General features: G+C 39.7%; 2 protein-coding genes across 10 annotated transcripts in view; one reads left to right on the top strand and one right to left on the bottom strand.

Annotated features, from left to right (window-relative positions):
* Positions 1-15,111, bottom strand: part of VTI1A (vesicle transport through interaction with t-SNAREs 1A) — a 255,727-nt gene extending 240,616 nt beyond the window's left edge. For all 6 annotated transcript variants that reach the window (XM_041415924.1, XM_041415926.1, XM_041415928.1 and 3 more), the window contains exons 1-3: positions 14,985-15,111; positions 8,416-8,474; positions 4,055-4,165 (exon numbers count right to left, since the gene is read on the bottom strand). In XM_041415924.1, the coding sequence (XP_041271858.1) occupies positions 4,055-4,165; positions 8,416-8,474; positions 14,985-15,078 (264 nt within the window). In that variant the 5' untranslated portion in view covers positions 15,079-15,111. The remainder of the gene's footprint in view (positions 1-4,054; positions 4,166-8,415; positions 8,475-14,984) is intronic.
* A 231-nt stretch (positions 15,112-15,342) lies between these two features.
* On the top strand, positions 15,343-25,755 carry ZDHHC6 (zinc finger DHHC-type palmitoyltransferase 6). Of its 4 annotated transcripts, XR_005953476.1 has the most exons (11): positions 15,343-15,882; positions 17,618-17,709; positions 19,299-19,458; positions 20,543-20,704; positions 21,271-21,324; positions 22,796-22,963; positions 23,250-23,291; positions 23,639-23,784; positions 23,873-23,916; positions 24,628-24,743; positions 25,194-25,755. XR_005953476.1 is itself a non-coding variant. In XM_041415921.1 (10 exons), exons 1-10 carry the CDS (start codon positions 15,343-15,345, stop codon positions 25,295-25,297), a joined length of 1,512 nt encoding a protein of 503 aa, XP_041271855.1. In that variant the 3' UTR covers positions 25,298-25,755. The 4 variants fall into 4 exon arrangements, 3 of the variants coding, with proteins under 3 accessions (XP_041271855.1, XP_041271854.1, XP_041271856.1); XM_041415921.1 differs by lacking the exon at positions 24,628-24,743; XM_041415920.1 differs by lacking the exon at positions 25,194-25,755 and having other exon boundaries at positions 24,590-24,678.
* The last annotated feature ends 1,210 nt before the right edge of the window (positions 25,756-26,965 follow it).

Raw genomic sequence — 26,965 nt, 5'->3', positions numbered from 1 at the left:
TCTGCAAATCTGCAAAGCTCCCCCACCTTTATTTTTCTTTTAAAGGTTATACTGAAAGTCAGAATTACTAAAATCAGTACCAATTCTGAGGATTTAAAAGGAATGAACACTGTCTCCCGAACTGATAACAAATACTACCTGCAAGATTTACCGCTGTGCTGCCAACAGAATAGAAACAGTTCCTATGTTGCCTCCTTTATTTGATGGCTATTTCTTTTTTCTCAATATGCACATCTTACTTTCAACACTGATCATGCAATATTCATTTTTGCAACACAAATGTTACTGTACAACGTGGTCTTACAAGATTTTTATATTTCCTCATCTATTTGAATGCCTCATATAGTAGCAGTAAGCTTTTCAGGAAAATAAATGCCTGCCTTTGTTTTTTTCTATTTTATGGTGCCCTGACATTGAGTCAGTACTTGGAACCCTGGGGATGGATACAAATGCTAGGAAATAACCACATATTTGCTAGGTTTATAGAGTCACATTTTCACATGCACTAGGATAGATTTAGCTCACAGTAGTGTTTGTAAAATCTGGAAGCCTTTTACCACTATATATCCCCGCTAAAGAAAACTGGCTGCTTTTAGGTAAAAATTAACATAAATGCTTTATTTCTATGAATAAACAACACCTCTAGTCCATTTACTTAAAATACTTTTTTTGCCATCAGAACTTCAAGTAGGCACCATAGACATACTGCATCTGAAACAGCCAGAAAAAGTATTTACAAGCCTAAACCTGTCACAGCATATGCCACAGCACATGCTGCAGTTGGGATGGCCATGACACACAGAGCATCACCATACAGTATCAGAAAGCTTCAACCCATACAGAGTAACACCTTACCACACCAGAAGGCTTCAGGCCCATAGAGAATAACACCACATCATTTCAGCAGGCTGCAAGCATCTGTTCTTCTTGTTCTTTAGCCCAACCTTTTATCCCCTCATGTTGATGCACTGCCCCTGTGTGCCCTCTGCTCCCTTTGGTGTTGGTCAGTGCCCCTGGGCACTCCAGGCTCATTGCTGTCAGTGCTGCTCACCTGACTCAGCCCCATCCCAATCACCACAAACTGCGTGCCCACTTAAACTGCACAGTGGTGCATTGCTAGATGCAGGAAAAAGACTTCTGATAGGAAGATTGTTGATTGTTCTAAGGTTCAGGAACTCTTTGGCAGGTAGTCCCAAGCCGTGGAGCAGCCTGGAAAGCACCAGGCTGTGATGTGCAACTCCACTTGGGACCACAAGATAGAGCCAGCAGCGCGTTCATGGGCGCTGCAGTCCTTCCCTGACCTAACGGGGACCAACCCCCCTACAGAAATGAAAGGCCTGGGATGAGCTATTGAAAATGAGATAATAAACACAAGATTTACATCTGCAAGGGAAAAAAAGACAGCATAAGACTTATCAAACAGTTTCATTCTGTTTCAGTACGTTTATCACAAGCCTGAAAGTTGGCTTTTGGAGTTGTGTGCAGCTTTTCTGCAGAGAAGCATCAGTTCATGCCTGCCCTGTTCTGGTATTTCTCCCCAGGAAAGACTGCAGAGCACTGAGAGGAGCACCAGCAACCCCTCCTGCCTAAAGCTGAGGCGCAATGCTCACTCTGCTCAGTTTCCCTATCAGTATTCACAGTGCTATGCTTCCTGAATACTTTTAAAGACAAAATTGAGCTGTTCTTTTTTTCATTATCACTGTTCCCCTTCAAGAGAGAGGGCTAAGACAGGACAAGGTGTTTTTTACTGTTTGAATATTATTTACTGCAATTAGTGTGTTACCAACTATGCATGTGCAATCTAGTGCATGGGTGCCTTTGCCTTCACACACCCCTGGACTGCAGAGCACTGACACCTAACTGCAGGTCTCAAACCAATAAGGATTAGCAATGAGAGGAAATAAATCTCATATTTGCAATTTTTTCCTATTTGATTACAAAGTTAGAGATGAAAATCCATGTTTGGAGTAAGTTCTCTAAGTACAGCTCAACAGAGCTTAAATCTGTATTTTTCAGCATATAGTTCAACATAGTAAAGTGTACAGAGAAAAAATCCTACATATTCACAAAGATGCCACAGCACCTAATAAACAATATTACAGTGATGTCGTTTTCTCATTATTACACACGCTGCTCAAGATAAAATAAACTCACCAGTTACGTATTAAATGTCAAAAATAAACTTTAATGCTGTTCATCCTGCCAGCAAAGAATGGACAAGTGAACAGTCCACAAACCTCATGTCTCCTTCTCCTAGCTGTAAACATGTTGCTGTGTTGCTGTTTTCCATAACTGTTTGGGTAAGGGCAAATTTACAGATTCTATAAGGCATTCAAATAATCACAAGATCAATTCTCATGTTATCAATGAATAGAAAATAAAACTATCAGTGCTGGTTCTGCATCACTTTACATTTGAAATACAGAACTTAATGAAAAAGACTGTAGGTATGTAGTTTTTGCCATTCATTTTGTTTTATAGTTTCCAACAAGTTGCTATTTTCCTGGATAATAATCCAAAAAGAGTCTTAAATCCTTATGTACAAAATTAGAAAAATATTAGTACTTAGAACCTGGAATTATGTAAGGCATTTAGTTGTAACACCACTATTTGCTATATAAGAGATTTTTTTCAAGCACAGTTGTTTTCTTCCAGCACTTTGCTTCATCCTTCACATCATTTTCTTTCCTTGATCTTCTGCTGAAGATCCTTGGATTCGAGCTGTTGTTTCTATCCATTATTACAACCTGTTCCTTCCTCTTTCTCATGTTGTTTCTGCTTCTTCACTTTGAGCACAAACTTATGTTCTTGTGATCATGTAACTCCCAGTGCTATGATGCATTTCCTTGCCCTCATTTCTCCTCTTCCATACAGTGTTCAGTTCTGAACTCTCTCATTCTCACTTGCCTGGGAATATGAAAGTATGAATTCCACCATCTACCTACATATAGAAATAGGCCAGGAACAAATATATGCTGACAGCAAATTCTCACACATCTGAGAAGATAAACAGCATTCACAACTGGTCCAGAAATTGCTCTCTCTGGGAAGTCACTGTTTGGCCACACACAATTCCTACAGGGGAACAGATGAGACTGCCTCAACATTTTGATGCAAGTCTTTTTATTCTAACATTCCTCAAACTTTACAACTGCAACCATCTTCTCATACATTTTTGTGCAAGTGCTCAATTTGGCAGAAGCACAGAGGAGTGACAGTCAGCTGGATTTCTTGGCTGCAGGTATAAACACTGACTTCCCTCCCCTGAAGGATTAAACTGCTGCCAGCAACCTGAGGAAATTCACAGTTCTCCAGTGAATGGAAAATACTGCCACTAGTTATTTTTTTCTCCCTACCCTGGAGGAACTGAGCTGCTGCCAATTAACATAGCATTTTCCTACATTTTGCAATCCCTTTGAACTTTTTCATGATTTTACAGGAAACAGTTTTGTCTCTATGTAAATCTATTCAGTGCAAATCCCAGTCACAAAAAAAGGACTGATAACTGTAGCAGAAGCCCCTAGACAAGGGAATCTTGTTAGTCTGCATCCATTACTCAAAAAAATGTAGTATTTATAACCAATTTGTAAAAAAACCAAGAAGAATCTAAGTGCAATGGAAAAGAAAACACAGTGACTAACAAATGAAGTGCACATGAGATAAACTACATTTAAAAATTCCATGGATTGGAGATTATACTGCCTTCATGTTACTGCCCACATTACTACAAGCTGTCATTCCTTGAGAAATAGGATTAAAACCTGACTATTTTGCATACATCATGAACACTCACAGTATCTAATGATGGAGAAACAGAGTTCCAGGGTAAAGGGACAGGAGGCTAGCAACTGGAATATTGGTATGGGACTGCTGCTAAAAGAAAAGCTCCTCTTCCCTACTTTAGTTTTCATCTGTCCACATACATAGCAGGACACATGCAGAACTCATCTCTCACACTAGTCAAAAATGCCCTCTTGTTTGCCTGAATAACTGCATTGTTTTATTTTTAAAGTTCTTAGAGATGCCTTCTTTATGTAATAAGTTAAAAACTCACAAAATCAGCTTCAAGTTTTCCCATTTCTTGTTTGTAGCTTCTCATTCGACTGCTGTACATCCCTCGGCTTTGAGGTGGGATCTCTCGAACTTCAAGTTCCATCTGCTCAAGCTGACAAGTGAAAATAAAGAGGAGGTATATAAAGCAAAAGGTTAATTAAAGCAAGAACAAATTTGCCTGAGTTCAAGAAATATACCTAAGTTCAAGAAATATTCTTTCTTTATAAGGAAAAATGTTGGTTATTCTGCAATATACAAAGAATTTATTAAAATCTTTGCACAGTTGTAAGTCAAGAAACAAGTGACAATATTAGTATTATTAACACTCAGAAGGAATGACTCGAGCCAAACATTTCTGGATTTCGATTCCAACTGAGATGAAGACATCTTAATGGAAAAAAAAAATAGTAAAAGTGAGGATAATTCCTGAAAAGAAGCATAGTTCAAAAGAAAGCCTACCTTCACCTAGCTGTGCAGTTTCAGAAACCGTTGGCTGAAAATGGTATTTTACTTATTTATGTATATATATATATATATATATGTAAAGTTTTCTTTTCCACCAGTCTGTGTGTTTAATAAAGTAATTCTTATGTTTAATAAATTAATTCTTTTTTCTTTAAACATTGCTAACTCAGCAGAATTACATAACCTGAACTGGCTACCTAAATCTATGCCCCAAATTTATATGTAAGAATATTAAATAGCTGAATTTCAAGGTTCAATGACAATGATATTCAAGAACTTGTATAGAGTCAAATGGATTAAAAAATTAGAGATATATTCTATCCTTCAAAAGCTTTTTATTCTTGCCATGTAGAATTCTAAGGGGCCTGAAGTACAAGAATATGGCGCAGGGTACAGCAAATCAAAAGTTGTAAATGAGGGCTGCTAATTACCTGCCCACTGGGTCCTGGAGCCTGCTCTATGTGGCGCTGTCTGTTCAGGAATTCTGTTTTGAAAGGCAGAAGAATCCTACACCTGCCTTTAAAATCTTTCCAATTTACTTAAAAAAGATAAAAGAATACCTCTCCTTGGTTGCTGTAAGCACCTGAAACAATATTTACTCACCTCCTACTGATCTTGGTTGAACAATATGGCATAGGAGCAGAAATGCTTTTCAATTAGGGTCCCAGGCTACTGGCTGCAGTTATTCACAAGGGACTGATAGAATTTATTCCTATGTAATCACTTGCTTACACTTTGAAATTTCATCCTCATATCATAAGAAAAGCATCTGAATTTAATCAATGGAATTGCCAGATACTCGAAAGTAATTTTGCCTGATGTATTCTGATTATACAAAATTATATTCAATAATAAACTATAAAGCAGACTTTAATTAAATAGTCACTAATTAATTGAAACACACAAAGCAATTTCTAATTCTACCCAGTTCTTTAGCTCAGGCTTAACTTTACAAAGGGGCATTATAAATTAAACCAATAGCTGGAATTAATAGCTTATTTCTTATCGATTTCATCTTAGTATATTTGATCTCAAATGTTCTATAAACATTTCCCTCATATATATATATATATATATATATATATATATATTTTTATATGTGTGTGTGTGTGTATGCATATTTCAATGAAGTCTCAATTCTTGTCTGTTCTATAAAAACAAAAACATATACCAGTAAATCCAGAATTTGCACCAATAATCAGTCTGTGATCCATGAAATCTAAAATATTCATTCTAAAGAGTCAATATTAGAGAGTGTAAGGTCCAAGGAACAACAATGAAGCATATTTAGGTTGACCAATATTTACCAATGTTTTTCATAGAAAGATTAAATGGTGCATTTTGTGCCTGGGCTGAGAAATTTCCATGAGAAGCCATGCAGAACATAGTGGTCCAAGCAAGGGTGAACCTAAATGCAACCTAATTTCATGCACCTCCATTTTCAGAACTCATATTATTGGTCATAAAATAATATTTTTCATAAACAAGCAAAGGCAGAGCTGCCCTTCGTATTTCCATTCAAAATTACAACAAAGTAGTGTGGCTGACATTGTCCACTCCAAAATAAGTTTTCCCCCTCCCACAGGAACTTCTCCATATGAATCTGCTCTGGAATCAGCTGCTACATTTTAAGAAACTTGTAAGATTCACTATTTTATTCTGATTCTAAAGCCCTGGAACTAAAATAAAGACCTAAACAAAAAATACACAGGACAAGAATAACCCAGCATTTGCAACACAACAACTTTGTGATGTGTTCTTCATCAAAGATAAAGGCAAGTAACAGAGAGTTTTGTCTTCTTAGAAGCAGAATTTCACTCAAAAATTCACAATTCTTCCGGCACATGCTAGATTTTACACTCAAAGAATTTGACCAAGCTTAGCTCAACAATCACCTTTCTTGAAAACCTGGTAAAATAACTATTAGATACTCCACATTGGATGTAGAACAACAGGGTTTCTCTCCAGAGATTTCTCACTCCACAGCTCTGGCTTGAAAAGACAGCCTGGGAGTCTGAAAGTTTTCATGTCAGTTCTGTACACAAATCAATTACACCACTGATTTTACCCAAACAAAGCAGACAGTGTTTTAAAACCATGACTGTTTAGTGAACACAAATAAATTATCTCTATAATAATATTTATGATACATGAGAGTGTTATTTCCTAGCCAAGTAGGAAACAAAAAAAAAAAAAAATCAGCTAATCCCAGCTTTGACTACACAAGACAATGAAGCAAACCAATGCATGAAAACTATCAGCAGCAAAGAATTAGGTTTATTTTGGTTTTCTACTGCAGCCTCTAGTTTAAAATAGGATCCTCTTAATCATTTCTGTTATTAGCAGGTTTGTTCAAATTGATTTCTAAACCCAAGCCTTGACATTAATCACAAACATGTTGGGTAATTGCTTAAAGCCAATAGTTGAATCTAAAGATCTAAAACAAAAGTGTGAAAGAAAAGCCAGTACATTAAATGAAGATCATCATTAGCATAAAAATACAAAATACTGGATTTATTTTAATCTTGTAATAAATACAAATGTAGACGATCTTTTCCTGACATAAGGAGAGAAGTAAGAAGCCATTAACTCAATTTCTGCTCCTTCCAATCTACTTGGAGTAGAAAACCAAATTTGAATGACTACCCACACTGGAGCTTCTCTGTGCTGCACTGTCTTTTGCCATGTCAACTTGTAGTGAAAATGAGCTGAAAAACATTTCTAGATTTCTACTTGTTGTAGCTGTTTGAATATGGAAGTGCCCAAAAGGCCTTATGTATCTTCAGAACATCCCCATGAGATGAGACAATAAATTTACCATGTTTCTCACTGGGAATACCAAATCAGAGAGGTTATGTGTCTTGTCATCCTCACAAGGCAAAACTGCAGGAAGTCATCCCAAGATCCAGCTTTACTGGATGCTATTCCAATGCTCTGGTCTACAAGACTAATAAATCTATTTTTAAACCAAAAGCACCATGTATGCCTACAAACACTTGAGAGACATTTTTCTTCCTATGCAACTTAAAAAAAAATTGATTTTATTGTTTAGTTAGTAGCCAAATAACTGATTCAAGTTTTTTCCATTACCAGAAATTCTAGGATAGAAAAGCTAATTTCTTTCCCTATCCTAACATTCACATTACATTTCTGACATTAGATACACCAAACCATTTGCAAGCAATAAACAAAAGCAACTTCAGGTAAGGAACTATTGGCCATGTGGGAAAAAGACAATCTCAGCTGTCACCAACATCTCTGCTCAATTACTCCACATCTACAAAACTTTACTCTTATACCCTTCCCAGATGGAAGACACTACAGGCTATAATGGGAACAAAATAAACAAAAGAAGAGAGTCACAGTTGGTTAACACATGTTGCTTGTCACATAATGGGATTTTTTTTGTCAATGTGAACCACAAACTAATGCTTGGTTAACAGCTACACTATTCTTGGATCAGTGACTCACACTGCCATGGCCCCCTTGTCCTCACCTTTATGTCTCACTTGCTAAAATGGAGAAAAAGATCTACTGCTCTACAAGACATTCTAGATTAAATTAAGCAGGTGCTTGGGTCTTACAAGTCAAAATCAAAGTCATGGTGTGTAAATATTTAATTCCATTCCTAAAGACCTAATCCATAACTCTTAAGTCTGTAACTATTTATTGACTTACAGCAATAGTGAAAACCTTGCATCACTTAACACAGGATTAAAAAAAGATACTCTTCCTGTATTTCATATCCTCAAATAAGAACTATTTCAAGACTCTTATTTCATTTTGTAATGTATCATTGTTAAGTATTTTTAGGGCATGAGTGTTAAATGTTGCTATCAATGATCCTATTACTTTTGTTAGGAATTTGCAGTTAACATAAGAAAAGCCAGAACATACCAGTTCCCTCGCTTCTTCAAGCTGTTTCTCAACATTTGCAACCATCTGCTTCTTCTCATCTGAAATAGAATTGTGAAAGTATCAATATAATTGTGCTCTTACCATGAAAGAAAAACATACCATTTCAAAAGATTGTATGTATCAGCTAAAACAGACTCAAGATTTATTCTGTGTGACATGGTGATACACACATTAGTAATTAAAAAAAAAAACAAAAACTGGAGAATCCTTGAAGTTTTTCTGCCCTGTTATGCAGCATTTGCTAGCTAGGAAAATACTTACAGCTGCTTCAGCTGTAGGAATTATGCCTCAGCAGGCACTTGTTGGTGTGTACAAATGCATGAGAACGCACATGCATACACTAAATGGAAGAAAAAACATTCAAGAACAAAGGCTGAACAGATTCATTTGCAAAATATGAGATGCACAAAATCAAGCATCCCAATTAAAATTAATTCAGAGTCTGAATGATGTTTCTATTCCTCTACTCCTATGCTGGGCCTAGGATTGTTTCTTTTGCTTCAACAGATATAAAATGAAATGCCACAGGAACTACAAGAAAACCACTGTATTCTAGTAACAGCAAAAATGGAAATTAGTAATAAAATATAGAATTTTTTAAAAATTCAAATATGTTTTAAGCTATACATAGCAATCACCATCTGCCAGGTTCCCCAGCAAGGCTATATCCCAGCTACAGAGACTGACTTTTGTCCTGCCTCCAACCATCCATTTGCAGGCAGAGAATCCAGTCTGAACTGAGAACTGAGACTGTGTCACATCATCACAAACATCACAAGTGCTTCACAACTTGGTTTGTTACAGCATGAAAGGGGACTGAGAAATATTCAGATGCTGAATAATAAAATGTCCCCACACTGCTTCATTACTGTGGGTATTCAAGGGTTTCCATCCTACCATCGCATCTTCCAGCCTTCAGACTCTAAATCTGCCCGTTGTGTCAATGAAGCTAACAAGAGAACTCTGAACATACAAATGCTTTGTTTGAAACCAGGAGTATCATGAGACATCTGTACTGGTGGTTTGCCTGATGAAGCAGATAAAAAGTGAATGCCACCAAAGTTTCTCCAGTCACAGCTCCCCAGAGGTCACAATGGACAAGTATACATTGGCACAAGACTTAATTATGTACCTCTGAACTTCAGAGCTTTGTTTTTAAGTCTGAATCCCCTTGCCTCCCTTCCACATGATCTCTGTGTATCCTGGAACTGATACATTAAAGACCAAAAGGGACAATCTGATGATTTCCTTCGATCCTTTGCATTCCACAAGCCACTGAATTTCATGAGAGGACCACTTTAATAAAGGAACATAAATCAGCTTCTCACAGGCTGAAATGCCTATCCATCTATCATCTCTTCACCTAAAATACTCTACACTGTCATTCAAGGACACAGGAACATCACAATCTGTCCTTCCTCAGTTACATATACTGGAGCTCTGCCTGCACAGAGGATCAGCTTGGGACCATCTTTCCTGCAAATCTGGAATTCACGCTGCTACGTCTGGTGGATTCTACCACAGCAGAAAATGCAGGAAATATTTTCTGTGTAGCACTTCAGTTTGCTGCAGGCAATGTCTTCCTTTAATTCCCCACCAGGTTCTCAAGACAGCACCCAGGCCAGAAAATTCAGCACTTTATCTTCCTAACATAAAAAAAAACAAAAGAAATCTGCCCCTTCCCCAGCTCCCCCATACACTTCTGTTCTCATATCCCAAAACACCTCTGTTCTTTCCTTCATTTGGAAGTCAGCAAGATGACAGCAGATGAAAATAAAAACAATGGAAGGTATGAAATACACAACACCATTTTATTGAAGCTGAAATAAAATTTTAAAATACAGCAGCAGAAAATAAATGTACTATAGCATTTTCAGTACTTCCCTGAGTTGTACTGGATCACAATTTTCATACATATTTAGTAACCTGAAATTTAGGGATATTAATTTGGGGGTTTTTGAAAGGTATTTCATGCTGAGCAAATTCTGCTTGTACTTGTAATTACAAGAACTATTCAGCACTCCACTGGCCAGTAAAACCCTACTGACCCACAGAGAAATTTAGCTACAGGTCTTTTGTAGGGAAAACTCACTAGTACAGAAGGTCCAGCTAAAACTGCTCCCATAAAATTAGGAGGAAAGGGTATTCAAATGATCTCTAATGGTTTAGTTGATTAAATTTTAACCCAACCCATATTTTAATACTGGCCCAGGTACATAATCACCCAGATGCTGCCTTTGTTTTTCCTTCAAATACAGATATGTGAGCAGGCACATGGCAACACCCCAGCACTGCAGCTCTGGAGCAGGGTCTTCACAGGCTTCCAGGAGAGCAGCTAAACTTGTTGCAACTGCTGATCCTCTAGGGTACACAATACCATGTAACCATGGTTTCCAAAGCATTTCTTTTCAGTTTTACTTTTACTTCAGTGGTTAAGCAAAGGAAACAACTTATTTCACAACCAGAATCCCCATAGGAAGGGGGGCACAATTCTCACAGGATGGCTTGCTCAGAGACTGAAAGTGAGATGCAAGGGAGTTCCTCTGGGTAAGAGAAATTTGCCACTAATCAAGTAGATCAGGACAAACAAGTTACAGTCTAATTAAAGATGTTCATATTACCAACTGCATTAGTCCACTGTGAGTTAGCAGTTTTCAAGCTGCCTACTCAATCATTTCCTTATACATACTTTCACAGGAAATGAAGAAAAAATTGTTTTATAACTTTTTGTTTTGATTGAGAACTCAAATATCCTTCACAGAAAATAAAAAATGCGCCATCAAATATATCTAAATGTAATTTTTTCCTTACATTGCTAGACATAACATCCCAAACAAAATATTCCACATAGTTTGTATCATTTAAGTGGTGAAATTGACAAACTATGGATAATGACTGGAAACAAAAAGCGGGTTTCCTCTGTGTAGGACTGCAAACAAATCTATTCTCTGTACACAAGGTTGTATCACTTTCTTAAAAGAAAGAAGTTTCACTACATTTTCCCATTCCTTCAGCTTTGCCCTGGCATTAGACACTTTGTCTCCCAAAATACAGCAGTTACAGAAAGGTGGGAATCTGTCTACAAGGTTGGAAAGATAACACAGCACTGGTTTGATCTCAAAAAAACCTGGATCAAGACTTAGTCCCACTGCTCATGGAATTGCTTCTTTTCATTAGTACATGCTGAGGAGACTGAGTAACAAAGGGCTTCAGCTCACAGACCACTTGCAGATGTTGCTGTGCTCCCTCAGGTGGTTACATGTTCACCACCGCCAGAAGTTACTGTCCAACAGCAGAGACAAATGGAACAGTACATGCATTTCTCTCTTTGGGTTCTAAAACTGTGCTCAAGAGGGATAGCATAATGAGCCAGACCTGAAACTGAGACAGTAAACTTCAGTGCAGGAGTACAACAGAAAATTAAAGGTGGGGCTTTCTTCAGCTAAACCTGCTTGCAACTGAAATGCAGCACTTTGATTGCCCAGCAGAAAATGCAGGTACCAAGTATGAGAAGAATGGCAGCACTCCAGTCCAAATACATCACAAACCAGAGGCTACTGTGCTGAAAATGGACTAAGTATCACCATTCATGCTGATAAAACTCTCTTTCATGTCAAGCAATCAAAATTTATATGAATTTTTGGTCAAATCGTAAGACAGATGTTTCTCTGAAACACCAAGGAGCATTAATAAAACACATCAGTCAATGATCTTCATTCTTCAAAGACCTGCAGCAGCATCACAGAAAATCTATTTAAAAGGCATTTCTCTATTTATAACTTTCTTTAATTCCCAGGGGGATGTCTGCCTCAACAACAGAAGACATTTCTTCCCAAGATGTTCTACTGTCCCTCTTGCTTATTGTTTCTGTGATATCAGAGAGCCTTAGTTACATTTCTTGCTGAACTACTTATACATTTGTGACAACAGGATTGTCTGCTGAGCCATCATCCTCTTAGAACACAGGACAGCATCATGTCCTGACAACACGGAATGCAGGAATGTTGCAAAACCAATTAAGCAGCATTTCTCCATTAGAGCAGGTCCATCTTGGGCAGCAGAGGGAAATAACCAGTCACTAGACTTCAGGAGATCTCTCTTTATTATGCAGAGTGGCACAAGTCCTTACACCTTTCATCCTGCTTCTTCCAGCGGGGAGGAAGAAGGCCATCAGCAATCTCTCTCAAATCACTGCTGCTGAAAACTGTCACCTCAGCTCCCCTCCCACCTCATAATCCTCTTTTTGAGGCTCTCCCAGTCAGCGCCACAAGAACTAACTGGAACTTCTGGTGATGAAGAAGCAAAGATCTTGCAAATATTCCTATTAAGAAACAAGGGAAAAATGTGTATTTAAAATATTTCTGATAAAGTGTTCAGCATAATCAGAGATTTTTTTTCCAGGTGGTCAAATGCCTCTGTTAGCTAAGACTGCAGTTTGTTTTGAAGTCATGGAAAATTTTTTTTCCTGATGAAAGACAGAATAGCCCTGAAAACAGAAGCAATAGCTAAGCCATAAATGTACAGTGCAAGAAGCAGCTGTAATGCAAGTCAGTTCAAACCATGTATAACCAACCACAAATATAACATGAGGGGAAAAAAATTAACTTTTGTCTTGACCCCATTTAGCCAAGTACCACATTCCTGGTCCTGCAGGGAACATGCCTTCTGTCTCCTCTGAGAGGAGGCAAATTCTATTAAAAAAGTAACCTTCTAATGGTTTCATAAAAGAGTGATGATTTCAAAGCCTGCTGCTTCTAGGCTATGTTACTGTTGAAGCCAATACTCTTTAAACATCTTCTATTTAAGCTCCAAAATCTCCCTAAGTGAATAAGGGAGACTGATTCAAGGAGAGGATTATGGAAATCCACTACTATGATGCAGAATAGTCTTCCTACTATTGAACAGACTCTGATGACTTCCGAAATCTATACAATAAGGAACTCAAATCTCTATTCTTTACAATTAGGGAATTAAATCTCTCTGTTCCTATAAATCAGTCTGGCACTATTGATTTTCAGAGGATGAACCAGTAGTGTATTTATGATGTCTCCCTGTTCCTGCCAGAGGTCTTTAAATGTACTGTTCAGAAGTTAAGAAACCTTTGTGAAGGATTCCCTGCATCACCTCAGTAAATGGTTCCAGTGGCCATTTACAGGTTAAATACAATTTCTGAGCAGATTAAATTACACACCAGTTCTAAAATTCAATCACAGGAACTCTGATTTTCTCTTGTCTTCATTTTGTAAGTTTCCATTCGAAATAGACAAATTTTTCCACCTCAGCTGCAGGTTCTGACTGAATTATCTCTTTGTGTCCTTGCTGTTGAGATCAAGAGCAAAACATCTTTGTTAAGCCAAGGAAAAGACATAGTTTTCTTTAACCATAGAACTCAACCCTATATTTCAGAAGACTTTCTAACTTGCTATGATTAGAAGTGGACTTAACCTTCCAAAATCAAAAAAGATATTCTATTCAAAACCCCCTGAGATCACACATTTTAGTTGACCACCTACCTCAAATCCTGTTTAGAGTCACTACTTCATCACTTCATGATGCATTTCCCACTCTAAAAGTAGGATGCTATTCTTTGGTCCTGGATGCATGATACCTTTTCCTTTAGTCATATGGAAAAGTACACCATTAGTATGTGTTTACTTCCTTCTTACACAGTATCCACTCCTAGGGTTAAGGGTCCCAAGCTTTTGGGTAATATGCATAGGAAGCAGAGGCAGAAGTATTAAACGAGCTGGAAATAGAAGAGGCATTAAGCTGAGCTACAAGAGGAACAGATGGAAAAACCACAAGTGTCAGCCTCCCTCCATCTCACACTCAGAGCCCTGTACTGGGGCACTGATTCCTGTGTGCTGGAAGATTCAGCTGGGCTGATTAACAAAACTAAAATTTTCAACCTTCTAGTCTTACAGACAGTACTGACTCTACTGCAGGGATACGTCATGAAACAGACCATGAACGCTGCAGGCTACTGACAAACACATTAAAGTAAATGAACACGGATTTCTTTGAATCTGTTCCTGCCTGTGAGTCACCACAGTCAATTATCCAAATCAAACGTACGAGGAGTAGGCAGCAAAAATACCGATTCAGATTAAGTCGTGCAAAAAATTCGTCTGTGCCACAGGAAAAACACTTGATTTCCATTAGTGATGTCGTGGCACGATCACAATAAAGAAGATTCAGCAGCAATGCTGCTACGGGGAACATCCCCCACCAGGTCTGCTCGGCCCTTCAGGCGCACTGGGTAACTTCGCGTGCCCCAGAGCCGGGCAGAAGGGAAGAGCTGATCCTCACAGGTGACCAGCACACAAATACTGTCAGAGCATTCTTAACGCGTCTCGAGACAGCTCGCTGCTGGGACAGACGCGGGGCAGGGAGGTGACTGTGCTGCGTAAGGAGCTTGGAGACACCTCGGTGCGAGCTCGCTCAGACCACGCCGGCACCTCCCGCCGCCGCCCTGCGCGCCCACCGCCGGCAGCTGCAGCGGCCGGGCCTGCGGAGCGAGGGCCGCGGGGCGGAGAGCAGCCGCTCACCTCCTACCAGCTTCGGCACCTTCCCGATGCGGCCCGTGATCTCTGCCGTGAGCACGGCGAAGTCCTGCTCGTAGCTCTCGAAGTCGGAGGACATCGCGGCGATGGCGCTGCCGGTGCCGGGGGCGCCGCTCCGGACCGCGGCGCTTCCGCGTTCTGCCACACCAAAACGCGTCCCCCTCTCCGCCCCCGGGCGCCTCGCCACACGTTCCGCCGAAACTCAGGCGATTTAACAGGAACGGCCCAGCCCCTCTCAGCCCTTCCGACAAACCCTGAGTGGTCTTGGCACGCGGGATCGCGCCGCACCGCAGGCACCGAGGAGAGGCGGCAGCGACGGGTCACTCCCGCCCCGCAGCCCCTCATGCCCCGCCTCGTAACCTGCAGGAGGGAGGAACGCGGCCGCGGCGCTACCGGCGGGCCGCTGTTTCCCGGGGGGGCCGTATTGCGAGCGGACCGCGGGCGGGCGGGCGGCGGCAGCCGGGCCCCGCTCCCGCCCCGCTCCTCCCCTTCCCTGCCCTCCCCTTCCCCCTCCCTGCCCTCCCCTCCTCTTCCCAGTCCCTTCCCTCTTCCCTTCCCGCCCTCTCCGTCGGCAGCCGGCGGGAGCCATGCACGGCGGCGGCGGGGCGGCGGCGGCCGGGCGGCGGTAGCGGCGATGGCGGGGCCGGGCGCGCTGCAGCGGGCGCGGCGCCTGTGCCACTGGGGCCCGGCGGTGGCGCTGGCCGTGGTGGCCGTGTGCTCCGCCACCGCCATGGCCGACGCCGCGCTCTGGTACTGGCCCCTGGACACGGCCGGGGGAAGCGTCAACTTCGTGATGCTGCTCAACTGGACCGTCATGATCCTCTACAACTACTTCAGCGCCATGTTTGTGGGCCCCGGGTACGTCCCGCTGGGGTGGACGCCGGTAAGCGCTGCCTTGCGACCGCCTCGTCCCGGGGCCTCGCGGGCGACCGGCGGGCAGCCCTGGGGCCGGCCGGCCGCCCCCGCGGTCAGGACAGTGCAGATCGCGTGTCTTTCGGTGCCTCTGTTTCTCCTCTGTCCCCCAGGAACGCTGCTCGCTCTCAGGCCCTTCCTTCCTCCTTATCTTGTTCCGAAATCTTTCCTTTGCCTCTCCCCGGTTTGCTCTTGCCGCTTCCTGAGTTTCCCGTACAACCCAGTTTGCTCCCGATACCGAAATCAGAGAGATAGAAACTTTCTAACACAGTTTTGCTGTTAGCCTTCAAATATCCTTCCTCTAATCGTATCCTTCCTCTAATCTAGTGTGCCGAGCGTTGGGTAAACAGAGTTGTTATCAGCCACACTGATTACACATTCACTAGCCATCCCCACTTATTTAATGTATGTGTGGTGTATATGTAGTGCTTTGCTTTACATTGTCAGGTTCCTTATGAGAAGTCCTTATGTGGCCTTTTGGGGTCTCCTGTGGTGGTCTTCAGTGGCCAGTGTTGTAATATTTCAGGTGGCCGTTCCTTGACCCCAGCTCCAGCAAGCACAGCGCTGTTGATTTCCGTGACTGCTGCTTTGTCAGCCTTGCAGAGCTGAGCGGGCTTCCTGCTTGCCTGGGTTACGTCCTTTATCTGCTCCTCCAAGGCTCTGTTCTGTTCTGCTGCCCTTCTCCATCCCTTCCCTGTGCTGTCTGGGCTCTGGTAATGCTGCTTGGCTGGCAGCAGTTTTATTATATTAGGGGCTTCTCCAAGCAAAGCAGCAGAAAAGAAGCACTGATAGTTGAGAATGAGAACTTCAAGGTGATCTGCATGCCCCTGCAGACACCTGGTTTGGAGATTTTGCTGCTAGCAGTAACAGTTGGAAGTAATTAATTTAGAAAATTTCTTTTTTATTTTATGCAAGGCAGAAAATTATATGGTTGCCATCTGCTTAACACAGTGCAAGATAGAATTTTGCATTTCCTGTGCTTCAGTAATCTCTTGGAAGAATTGTAGTCAAGAATGACACAGGTTCAGTATCCCAAGGCAGCTGCCCAGAGTTTGTGTTCCAGTGGTGTGATGCAGTTTAGTGCTGGTCACCTTTCTAATTGTGGAATATTAACTCAGGACAGAGTCTGTGCAGAAGAGGATCCTGATAATCATCTTAGCAGGACAAGTGGGTGCTCCAATTCCTGAGTGCAAGATTTTGGCCACTGCTTTCTGTCTACAAGTGTCTCTGTCTCTCATCTTGCTGTAGTTAAGGTGTGTGTGTGTGTAAAGGAGATTGTGAGGGAGTTGAACATTAGTGTTTACCAGTGCTGTATCTGAGCAGTAAGCTTAGAGTGGTTTATTGTGTAAAATGGAGAGAAAATGTGCTCAGGATTTTTTTTTTTTACAACAATAACATGCTAACTTTTACTCTCAGAACTTCACTGTTCAATCCTGCTTGTACAGTTGCTCTTCCTGACAGAAGAACTGTTTATTTCTTTTAGTAACCAGCACTTTCAGCAGTGGAAGATGGCTATGTTAACAGCCAAGAGATTAGCTAGGAGATTATTTAATTTTGTTTTTTCCTCTCCTTGACGCCTACCATTAAATAGGGTTGGACCATGAAACACACCCTGTCAGAAGGAATCAAAAGTTAGGGAAATGCCAAGATAAACATTGCCAGCAGAGTTGTGTATACATCTAACACTGCTGTTCTTCTGTTTAAAGGAAAAATCTCAGGATTGCATGTATCTCCAATACTGTAAAGTGTGTCAGTCTTACAAGGCACCTCGCTCACATCACTGTCGGAAGTGTAACAGGTACTGTTCCTCTTCACAACTGTTGAAAGTCCATTTTACAGCAGCTTCAAATCTAATAATGGGCTATTACCATAATTTGTGCTTCCAGCACTTGCATTGTAGATGTTTAAAAAGCTTCCATATGAGCACTATAGCCCTTTCAAGTGTTTCCACTTTATAGTTGTATGATAGCTATACAGTTTTGCTGTGTTGTAGTTTAGAAAAATTACTGTCTTTAACATTTCCTTTATAGTCTGAAATCAGTTTCTCTTAAAAGTTTCTTGATGGTACTAACAAAACAATGCAGTCCTGCTTCAGGGATGTGAGTCTGTAAATACCTAAAAGTTATCTGAAATTTTTTTACAATTCTGAGTCCAAACATTGAGCTGCTTAGAGTAGAAATATCTATTCTGTCATCTTTCCAAATGGGAATTAAATGTTGATTTGAGTGGAAATTTTGGACTGCTTTTTTTCACTCTTCACCAAAGTGGGTTTTTGAGTGGGAGTTGGCATGTTAAGTGAAGTAATAAACCCTTTGGTCAACTTAAGAAGTTTGCACCTTGTTATCTTCCAACACAATGGTCCTGATACAAAGGACACTTTATTATAAATAGCTGTCACTAGAATTTAGTGCATCCTGAAAAAATCAAGGCACTTCAGCTGTGTGCAGTCCAAGTAGGTTGTCCTCTGAAGGACTCCTAAGAGAGTGTGGTGAAAGGATATTGCAACATACATGTTCATTTGTTACTTCTATAAACCCAAGGTGTGCAGGCAGTGTTTTTTTAGGAAACAGAAACTGAAACTTCAGAGCAGTTCTGTAATTTGGCTACATCATCCCCAGATTTAAAACTAATGACTCTTGTCCTCGAATGACAATCTTTACACTGAGGATTGATCACTTAGGTAGTCACATAGACTTTTACACCTGTCAAGGTAATTTGGAATGTGAACAAATCTTTACTCAGGTGGTGTTTTTTTGCATCTGTAAGCTACACCAAAATAACTGGCTTTATATTGAATACAAGAGTGTCTCTAGGGTGTTTACACATGTTAAATGTATTTTGAAAAGGATTTTCAATGGTGTGAGGTGGATACATAGCAATTGAGAAAGCTTTCAGAGGGTTTACCACTGAAAAGAAAGAGTCACTATCACACTTCTCTCTATCTTTCTTTAAATACTCTTTCTACAAGTAGTTCACAGGAAATTTGATATTTCCTTTATTTTCCTGGTATTCTGATTTTTAAAAACTGGCATTAACAGTAGTGCTTAATTATTGTGATCATAGTTCTTACAAGTCCCATTCTGTGGCTCTGTCTCCAGGCTCTGTACTATGGTGATTATTAGCAACTAGTTAGTTTGAGTAAAGAGGAGGACAGATAACTGAGGAGGGTAGGACCTGGATGCACTTTTTATTTGCTTTTCAAAATTCTATAACATGGAAATATAATTCTGAATAGCAACTGAAAAGAAACTACTGTGTTGATCTGTCAGAAATTGGTGGGTTCAAATGAAAGAAAGGAAGTTGAGAAGTAGAAAATCAGCCATCCTTTGAGTTTTTTGAGAAACATCATATGTGTCCTTTATATTAATCAATATTTATTATTCACAGATGTGTGATGAAGATGGATCACCACTGTCCTTGGATCAACAACTGTTGTGGATACCAGAATCATGCATCTTTCACTCTGTTTCTCCTCTTAGCTCCACTGGGATGCATTCATGCTTCTTTCATATTTATTATGACAATGTACACTCAGCTTTACAACAGAGTAAGAAAACATGACTAAATGCTTAAAATATTATTTAAGTCAGGTGCATAATTTATCTCTGGAAGTATGAGAGAATTTGGTTTTCTGAGAAGAAGCATGTGGAATTCTTTGTTCTCCTTTCCACATGCACTCCTAGTTCTGTTGTGTACCTATAAGATGTATTTATGGGAATGGAGGAGGATTCAGAGAAAGCTGTTTCTATTTTCATTCTTTTTTTCTCTGTTGCTTTTCATAATCACAGGGAGTTTCCTATTGCTTTGCATTGGCTGAAGACAGTTTCTGGGTAGTACTGTATTTATATAGAGAGAGGCTGTGTTTTGGCTGACAAAGAAAACAGCTGCTATTTATTTCCAACACACAAGTTAGATCCTATTTATTTTCTTTTACTGGCCACTTTTTTTGAATTGTGTCTATTTCTTCAAGAAAAAAGTACATTATTTTTGAGGCTAAAGATAAATATGTTAGATGTGCTTTTTTTAACTGGAAAACTTCAACAGTGAGTAAAGCTTGTTCTGGAATACATCCCTGATCTCAGATCCATGGCTGAGATTCTAGGCTTTGATTTCAGCTTTTGTGGTTGCAGTGAAGAGCTTGATGACATCACAAGTGTAACAGATGAAGTTGCATTTGTAGTAGCTGAGTTGTGTTTGCAGAGGGATAATGTTGACAATTGCTGTCTGCAAAGCTTTCAGAGAAAACCTGCAGCATTTCCACGGAAAACGGGGACTGTTCTATGCAAACATTGTCCATCTGACACTGATGAATGTGGGTTTTTTAACATACCAGAGTCCAGATTTTTTTGCTGATTTTTGGGCCTGTGGAGCTTGCAAGATGGTGACTGTGGTTTCATTTTCCATCTAGCAGCAACTTCTGAAGATAAGTCTTTTGAACAGGCCTGTGGAGCTTGCAAGATGGTGACTGTGGTTTCATTTTCCATCTCTTTTGAACATTTTTTTTTGGTTACTTTGCTTCATCTCTGTCAGCTGTTGGACACTTACTTACAGAACCAGATTTCATAGGGATAACTTGATTTGTTTCAGCAGTTGGAAAGTTCTTGAGCTGAATGGAATTTTCCTCTTTGCAGATATCTTTTGGGTGGAGTTCTGTGAAGATTGACATGAGTGCAGCCAAAAGAGACCCTCGTCCCATTATTCCCTTTGGACTGTCTGCATTTGCTGCATCTTTATTTGCCTTAGGACTGGCATTAGGAACAACTATTGCTGTTGGTATGCTGTTTATTATCCAGGTGAGTCTATGGCTCTGTTACAAAGAAGTTAAAAGCTATGAGTTCTGTGTGCTTGTGGAGCAGAAACAGTTCAGAATTGAGATAAGAACAGTTGTTCAGAGCTTATGTTGTATAACTTTCCCAGGGATTTATGTAGCTTTGTCCTAGTTTTTCTGTTACCACAGTTTTGGGGTTTTTTCATTATTTTTCATGGGAGGACTTGGATGTGAAAATCTAATGAACTAAGAAAACATGAGATGGATTTTATAAACTCTCTGAAAAAGGCAAAATAGTTGCCCTGTTCCTGCAAATAGGTGTAAATATGCCTGATATATTTCTTAAAATGTTGGAGACCTTTGGAAGGAAACAAAAAGACACATTTTAAGCATAAAGTGCAATACTGTGTGATACTGTCTTAAGTGTGTAATTCTAGATCGTCTATCTCTGCTGAGGGTTGGCTTCTAACAAATGTTTCAGTTGCTTTGTTCTTTAAAACAAGTTTAGTTTGTTAAATGAAGCTTTCTTTGCATAGCTGATGTGTTTCTGCAGAAAATAAATCCTAATTTCACCTAACACTTTTATTTCAGATGAAAGTAATTTTGACAAATAAAACTTCAATCGAATCCTGGATTGAAGAAAAGGTATGCTTTTAACACAGTATTCTTGTACTGTTACAAAGTCTATTTTCTGTATTTATAATTTTTGTCTCATCTCTGGATTAAAACCAAAAATGTTATTTCAATTCACCGCTGACCTAACACCTACAACAAGCTTTTCCCTTACCATCTCTGAAATTCACTGAAAGAAATGAGAAATCAAGTAAATGCATAGATTTTTCTTTTGTTTTGGAGGAATTTGTTGAACACAGAATAATATTTGCTTTGAAAAGGCTTTCCTACTTGAAATATGTGGGTGTGTTAATCTGGAACTTGAGCTGTCTTAGTCATTACATCTGCCTGTAGATGTAGATTGTCCACCTCAGTGACCCAGTCCAAGTGGCATCTTTTGACTCATGGTTTTACCCATTTCTTACTTTGGATTGTAAGGGAGGATTTTCCTTGGTTTTAAAGAAGTGCTAGAAAATATCTAGTCTTCTGTCCTTTAAATTTCTCTTGGATCTCTGTATCTTTATAAAGGTTTTCACAAGATTTTTCAGGAGAAATATAGTCAAGCAACAGAAGCTAAGTTTAGAGGAAGCAAAAGTGACTCAGTATTTAGAAATTAGTTTGGTTCTACCTGGTAGTTTTTGTGTAAGTCCGCAGACATTTCATTAATGTCTTGTTGTCTTTCTTTTATTTTGTGTGCCAAATTAGCAGGAGAATCTTGACTATGTATAAGTACTTAAAGTTTTGTAATGTCAACTCTTTGCATGGGATGTGGCTGGATCCAAGTCCTGTTAGACCTTTGAATAGTGGAATGATGGAACATAAGTGAAAGAAATCCCTGTTATCACTACATTGTAAAATTTGGAATAATACGTTAAAATTTTTACTGTAAAACACAGTCTGCTAATGTGTCCCTTTTGAAAGCTGAGCATGGACTGTAATACATAAATATTGAATAAAATGGCATTGCAACAAACAGAACACACTTCTGTGGCTCTCCACTAGATGTCATCAGAACTGTGGGAATGTACAGCTCGTGACTATGGAATGTGGGCAGCTCAGATCATGCCTGTGTGTGCATTCTTAGAGGAGGAATTGGCACTACCAGTGTTGAGTCATGTTTGTGATCATTAGTCAGACGGTTCTGAGCTATGGAAGCTTTTGTGTGTAACTGAGAAATAGCCAGGCATTGGTCCCTAAAATAAAGCAGTAAAGTGAGATCGGAGCGTGGAGGGAATTATCAGTGTAGTCAGTGGACTCTGTTGTTAAAGGGTAAATGAGGGATGGGGACACCCAAACCAGACATCCTTCTGAATGCCATGATTGTTTTAAGGAGTTTTTAAAGCCTGGGTTGATATAGCAGGAGTTCACTACTCTTGCCTGAAAATATTTGCCTTTAGGTCCCATGGACCCATACAGGGCTTGTGACCCAGCCTTCTTAATATGAGCTGCTTGACTGCAGTGTGTAGGGTGTTTTTATCTACTGCATTTCTTAATTATTTTCTAGGCCAAAGACAGAATCCAGTACTACCAAACGGGTGAGACCTTTATCTTCCCCTATGATATGGGAAGTAAATGGAAGAACTTCAGGCAAGTGTTTACATGGTCTGGGATTCCTGAGGGAGATGGCCTGGACTGGCCAGTTAGAGATGGATGTCACCAGTACAGTTTGACGGTAACTGCTCTTCAGTGGTGTCTCAAGCTGATTCTCCCCACTATCCAGTTGTCTGCTTTCCTTTGCAATAATAGACCAGCGTTTTTAATAACTAAAATAGACAGGCTTGAAATACATGTACTGGAGTTCTGTTAAATGTGCTCCCATTTTTGATGCACTAAAAAGTTATGCTTTTGTTTGTGTTTCAAACTGCTAATGGTACTTCCTGTGTTTGTTGAATGATCTCAATACCTGGCTTCATTTTGTGTTGAATGCTGCCTAAATTTCTATTTATAATCATTTATAGATAGAGCAACTGAAACAGAAAGCAGACAAGCGAGTAAGAAGTGTAAGTATTTGTTGAAGTTTGGTCTAAAATTATTTTGAAATAATAGAAATAGCAATATAAATAAATGTGATTAAACTACACAAACAATGTAAAGCAATCTGCTTAATCAATCTTGGCACTCAGCCTTTGCATTTGCTTCTTAGTTTCCAGATGGGAAAAAACAGGATAATAAAGAGGACTGTGCTTCATTGTTAAGCAGTAATTTAGAATTTAGAGTCCATTTGACAGCCACTGTCATTATGTTTAAATCTGTGGTATGCTTGAATTGAATTTTATAGAGTTAAACTAATCAGTAGGGCCATAACTCCTTCAAAAAACAAATTTCTGTGTTCTGTTCCAATCTGTAGGTGCGGTATCGAGCCATAGAAGATTACAGTGGTGTCTGCTGCCCTGTGACTAAAGGTGTTAAAACATTCTTCACAACACCGTGCACTGAAGAACCTAGAATTGCACTGAGTAAAGGGGATCTGATTTTAGCCACCAGAGGCTTAAAGTTAGTGGTTCCACACCCTTATATTTGGTTAAAAGAAGTATTGGGTTGAGTTCTGGCATCTAATTACCTACTATACTTCCTTCCCCAGACACTGGATGTATGGTGAGAAGATTCTCATCTCAGCTGCTGATGGTATGGAGCAGTTAATTTCATTTCTTCTCTTGAAAATTGCAAATCAGTTTTATAGCTATCTAGAAATGTGGCCAATATTGTATGTTTATTTCTCAAAATGTAGAAGGATAACATCACTGGCACTAGCTTCTCTGCACTCTCCACAGGTTTTATTCTTTACATCTAACAGACTTCCCAGTTTTGATAAACATTAATTCACTCTGTCACACTGACAGAATACTGATATAGTAGTTTATTGAAACTTCATATTCTAAGGAAAAGTTAGACTTTTAGACCATAAAGAGGTTGAAGGATTATTCATTTTTTGATATTTAAATGGTGGTCTGTCTTAAACAAATCCAGGCTTCCTACCTACACACTCTGTATAACTATAGAGATTAATACTTGTGTATCTTAAAAACTAGGAGGCATCATGTCTTTGTTTGGAATAATTTCTGGAGACTTTAATATGCATTTATAAAACTACCTGGGGGTGTTGAAAGTATTAAAGACTCCTGCTGATCTGCAGAAGGTCAGCATCACAGCCACCTGCATTGAAGCTTTTACATTTTTGACTTTAGACCTCTTGCTTTGGACTAAACGAAAATTTTGCCTGCCAGGGGGTATGTTGCATTCTGTTGTTTCTTCCAAGCAACTGTTAATTCATTCCATGTGCATTTCATATTTGCACAAGCTTCCCAGATGCTGAAATAAATCTTCCATCCTCCTCAGAATTGGCAGAGACACTGCTGAAATACTCATACAAGTAAAAGCAGTTACTGCATCTCAAGAAAGAGGAAGATCAACTGTTGAGAGGAAAACAGAGACAAATTACAGTAATAGAAAATGTGAGTTATAAGGAAAAGCCAAAAGAATTGTGATAGTTTACCTGGAAAGGAGTAGGACATGAGAGACAGCCTGGGTATGAACAAATAGTCATCAGCTGTGTGAAAGTCTGTGGTAGACAAGTTTGTTACCTGCTTCCTGTGCCATTGCTGTGTAGAAAAAGGAGCTGGAAACCTGTTTTATAGATAGATAGAAAGATTCAGATAGGGTATGAAGATGAATTTTCTCAAGAAAGGTAGAGCACTGCAAAACTTTGGAGATGTCTGAAAACATTTTAGGTAGTTGGAGAGAATCCATGCCTCCCCAGGCAATGATGTTAGAAATTACTTAGATGTTCTGTCTTTTAGAAGAAAATAACTTTGGTAAGTGCTTGATGTCCTTCCAGTCTTGTGTTTTTCCTCAGTAGTGGGCCATGTTTTGTTCTAAGTTAATGCAACTTTTCATGTCTTAAGGTGGAATAAGAGAACGAGGCTGGTTCCCTAGGAAGTGTGTGGAAAAATACCAGTATGACTCTGAAACGGATCAACCAGTGGATGGAGAGAAGAAAAGCAAATAGCCTTCTAATTTTTTTAAATATTAAATGGAATTTTTACTTCAGACCACAATCCTTTACTTGAAATTTTCTGTATATTACTTTAGACTTATGCAATGAATATGTTAGGACGAGGTTTTCTTTTCCTCACTGCTGAAAGGGTTGTATATGCCTGTGCCATGGTTTGCATACTTTTTAAACAATAAATAATTGAAGAAGCCATTCAGTGGATTGCCTTCAAGGTGCATCTTTTTCATCACAAGTCAGGATTGTTTTTTTCTGTTAAATTACATTCTGAGCATTAAGATTTTAGGTTTTTTCCTCAGCCGCATCTGATTGTTATGCGTGCTGCTTATCTTTTGTATTCCTCTGAAGCTGCCCCTGGGAATAAACACCTGATTCAAATTCCAGATAAAATTCGTTACTTGTGACTTTTAATTATGTGAATTGTCCACCTCAAATAAATGATACATTCATATTCACTTGTGGGTTCAGTTGTTCTTAGACCTAGAAGAACTAGTTCATAGGCATGGGAGTGTGAACTGACTGGGAAGTAAACATTTAGCCTTGTAAATTGCTTTTCAAAGGCTTTAGTTATTGCAATAGGAATATTTTATCCTTTTAATGGCAAAAAATACATCCACCACTGTGTGTTCCCTGTGAATCTGAGCCAGTATTCAAGAGCAAAAATTTTTGTGAATTTTGCTGTTAATGATTAACAGCCTTCTTAAAGCATTTTAATTCATTTAGCATCTGCTATGAATTATTAGAAGGAAGACCTTAAATCAGAGTAACTTGTACCAGCTCAAAGCTTTTTAAATGTCTCCAGAATGCAGCAGTTGCTTTTGTTCTCTCCTAGTGTAGAGTTACATGTCAGCCAGGTTGAGAGGATTTGAAAATCAGTTCATGTGGCCGAAGTGCCACACAAGAGACCAATATGAAACTGATACTTGAATTGCTATATATGTTTTGTTGTTGAGGCAGTGCTATTCACCCTCCAAGCGTATCTGTTAAGGGAAGCATCACTTTATTGTATCAACAGAAGTACTTTCCAGGCACTGCAGCAGGTGGCATCACAGGATTCAGCCTCGAGTTTCTGCAGAACTCAGTATCACTGGATTTACTCTTGCCAAGTAACTTGCTCATTTTTGTGTCCAAAAGCAGTTGTGGCATACATTTCTTCTTCCCTGATTCTTTTTTTTTTTCTCCCCAGTCTCCCCCAGAGAAAAAGATTAGGCCACCACTGACTTTCATGTCACATTGCTTTAAGGAAAGGATCGGAAAGATAAGCAACATCCTTACACCTAGTTTCAGAGACTTGGAAGCCTTTATAGCCTCACATTTCTGACAAGTACAGTAAGTGACACAACGGTTACCCTAAGATGTCAAGGTCCCAGACTAGAAACAGAATTGGGTCGGTTGTTTTTACTAGTCAAAGCTAGAGCTGCCTAACAGCAAGAGGGGGATCTTTTGACAAATCTTGCTTTCATTTTGGGATAGCTGAGCAAGAGCATTAGAGAGGGAGAGGAAAAGCCACTAGCTGTCTGAACAAGACAGGGAAGACAACTTTTGTCTGCAGACAAAGAGAATTGGCCTAGGAAAGCTACAGGTACACCTTCCCCATGTTGCATCCTTGTTAGCACTGCCTTTTGAACTGCTAGAGCTGACTACTGCAGGGACAGGGAGGAGCTC

Source organism: Onychostruthus taczanowskii, unplaced genomic scaffold, assembly GCF_017590055.1.
Source record: "Onychostruthus taczanowskii isolate IOZ18803 unplaced genomic scaffold, ASM1759005v1 scaffold5, whole genome shotgun sequence".
Lineage (NCBI taxonomy): Eukaryota > Metazoa > Chordata > Aves > Passeriformes > Passeridae > Onychostruthus > Onychostruthus taczanowskii.
This window is presented reverse-complemented; position numbering and strand designations above follow the sequence as displayed.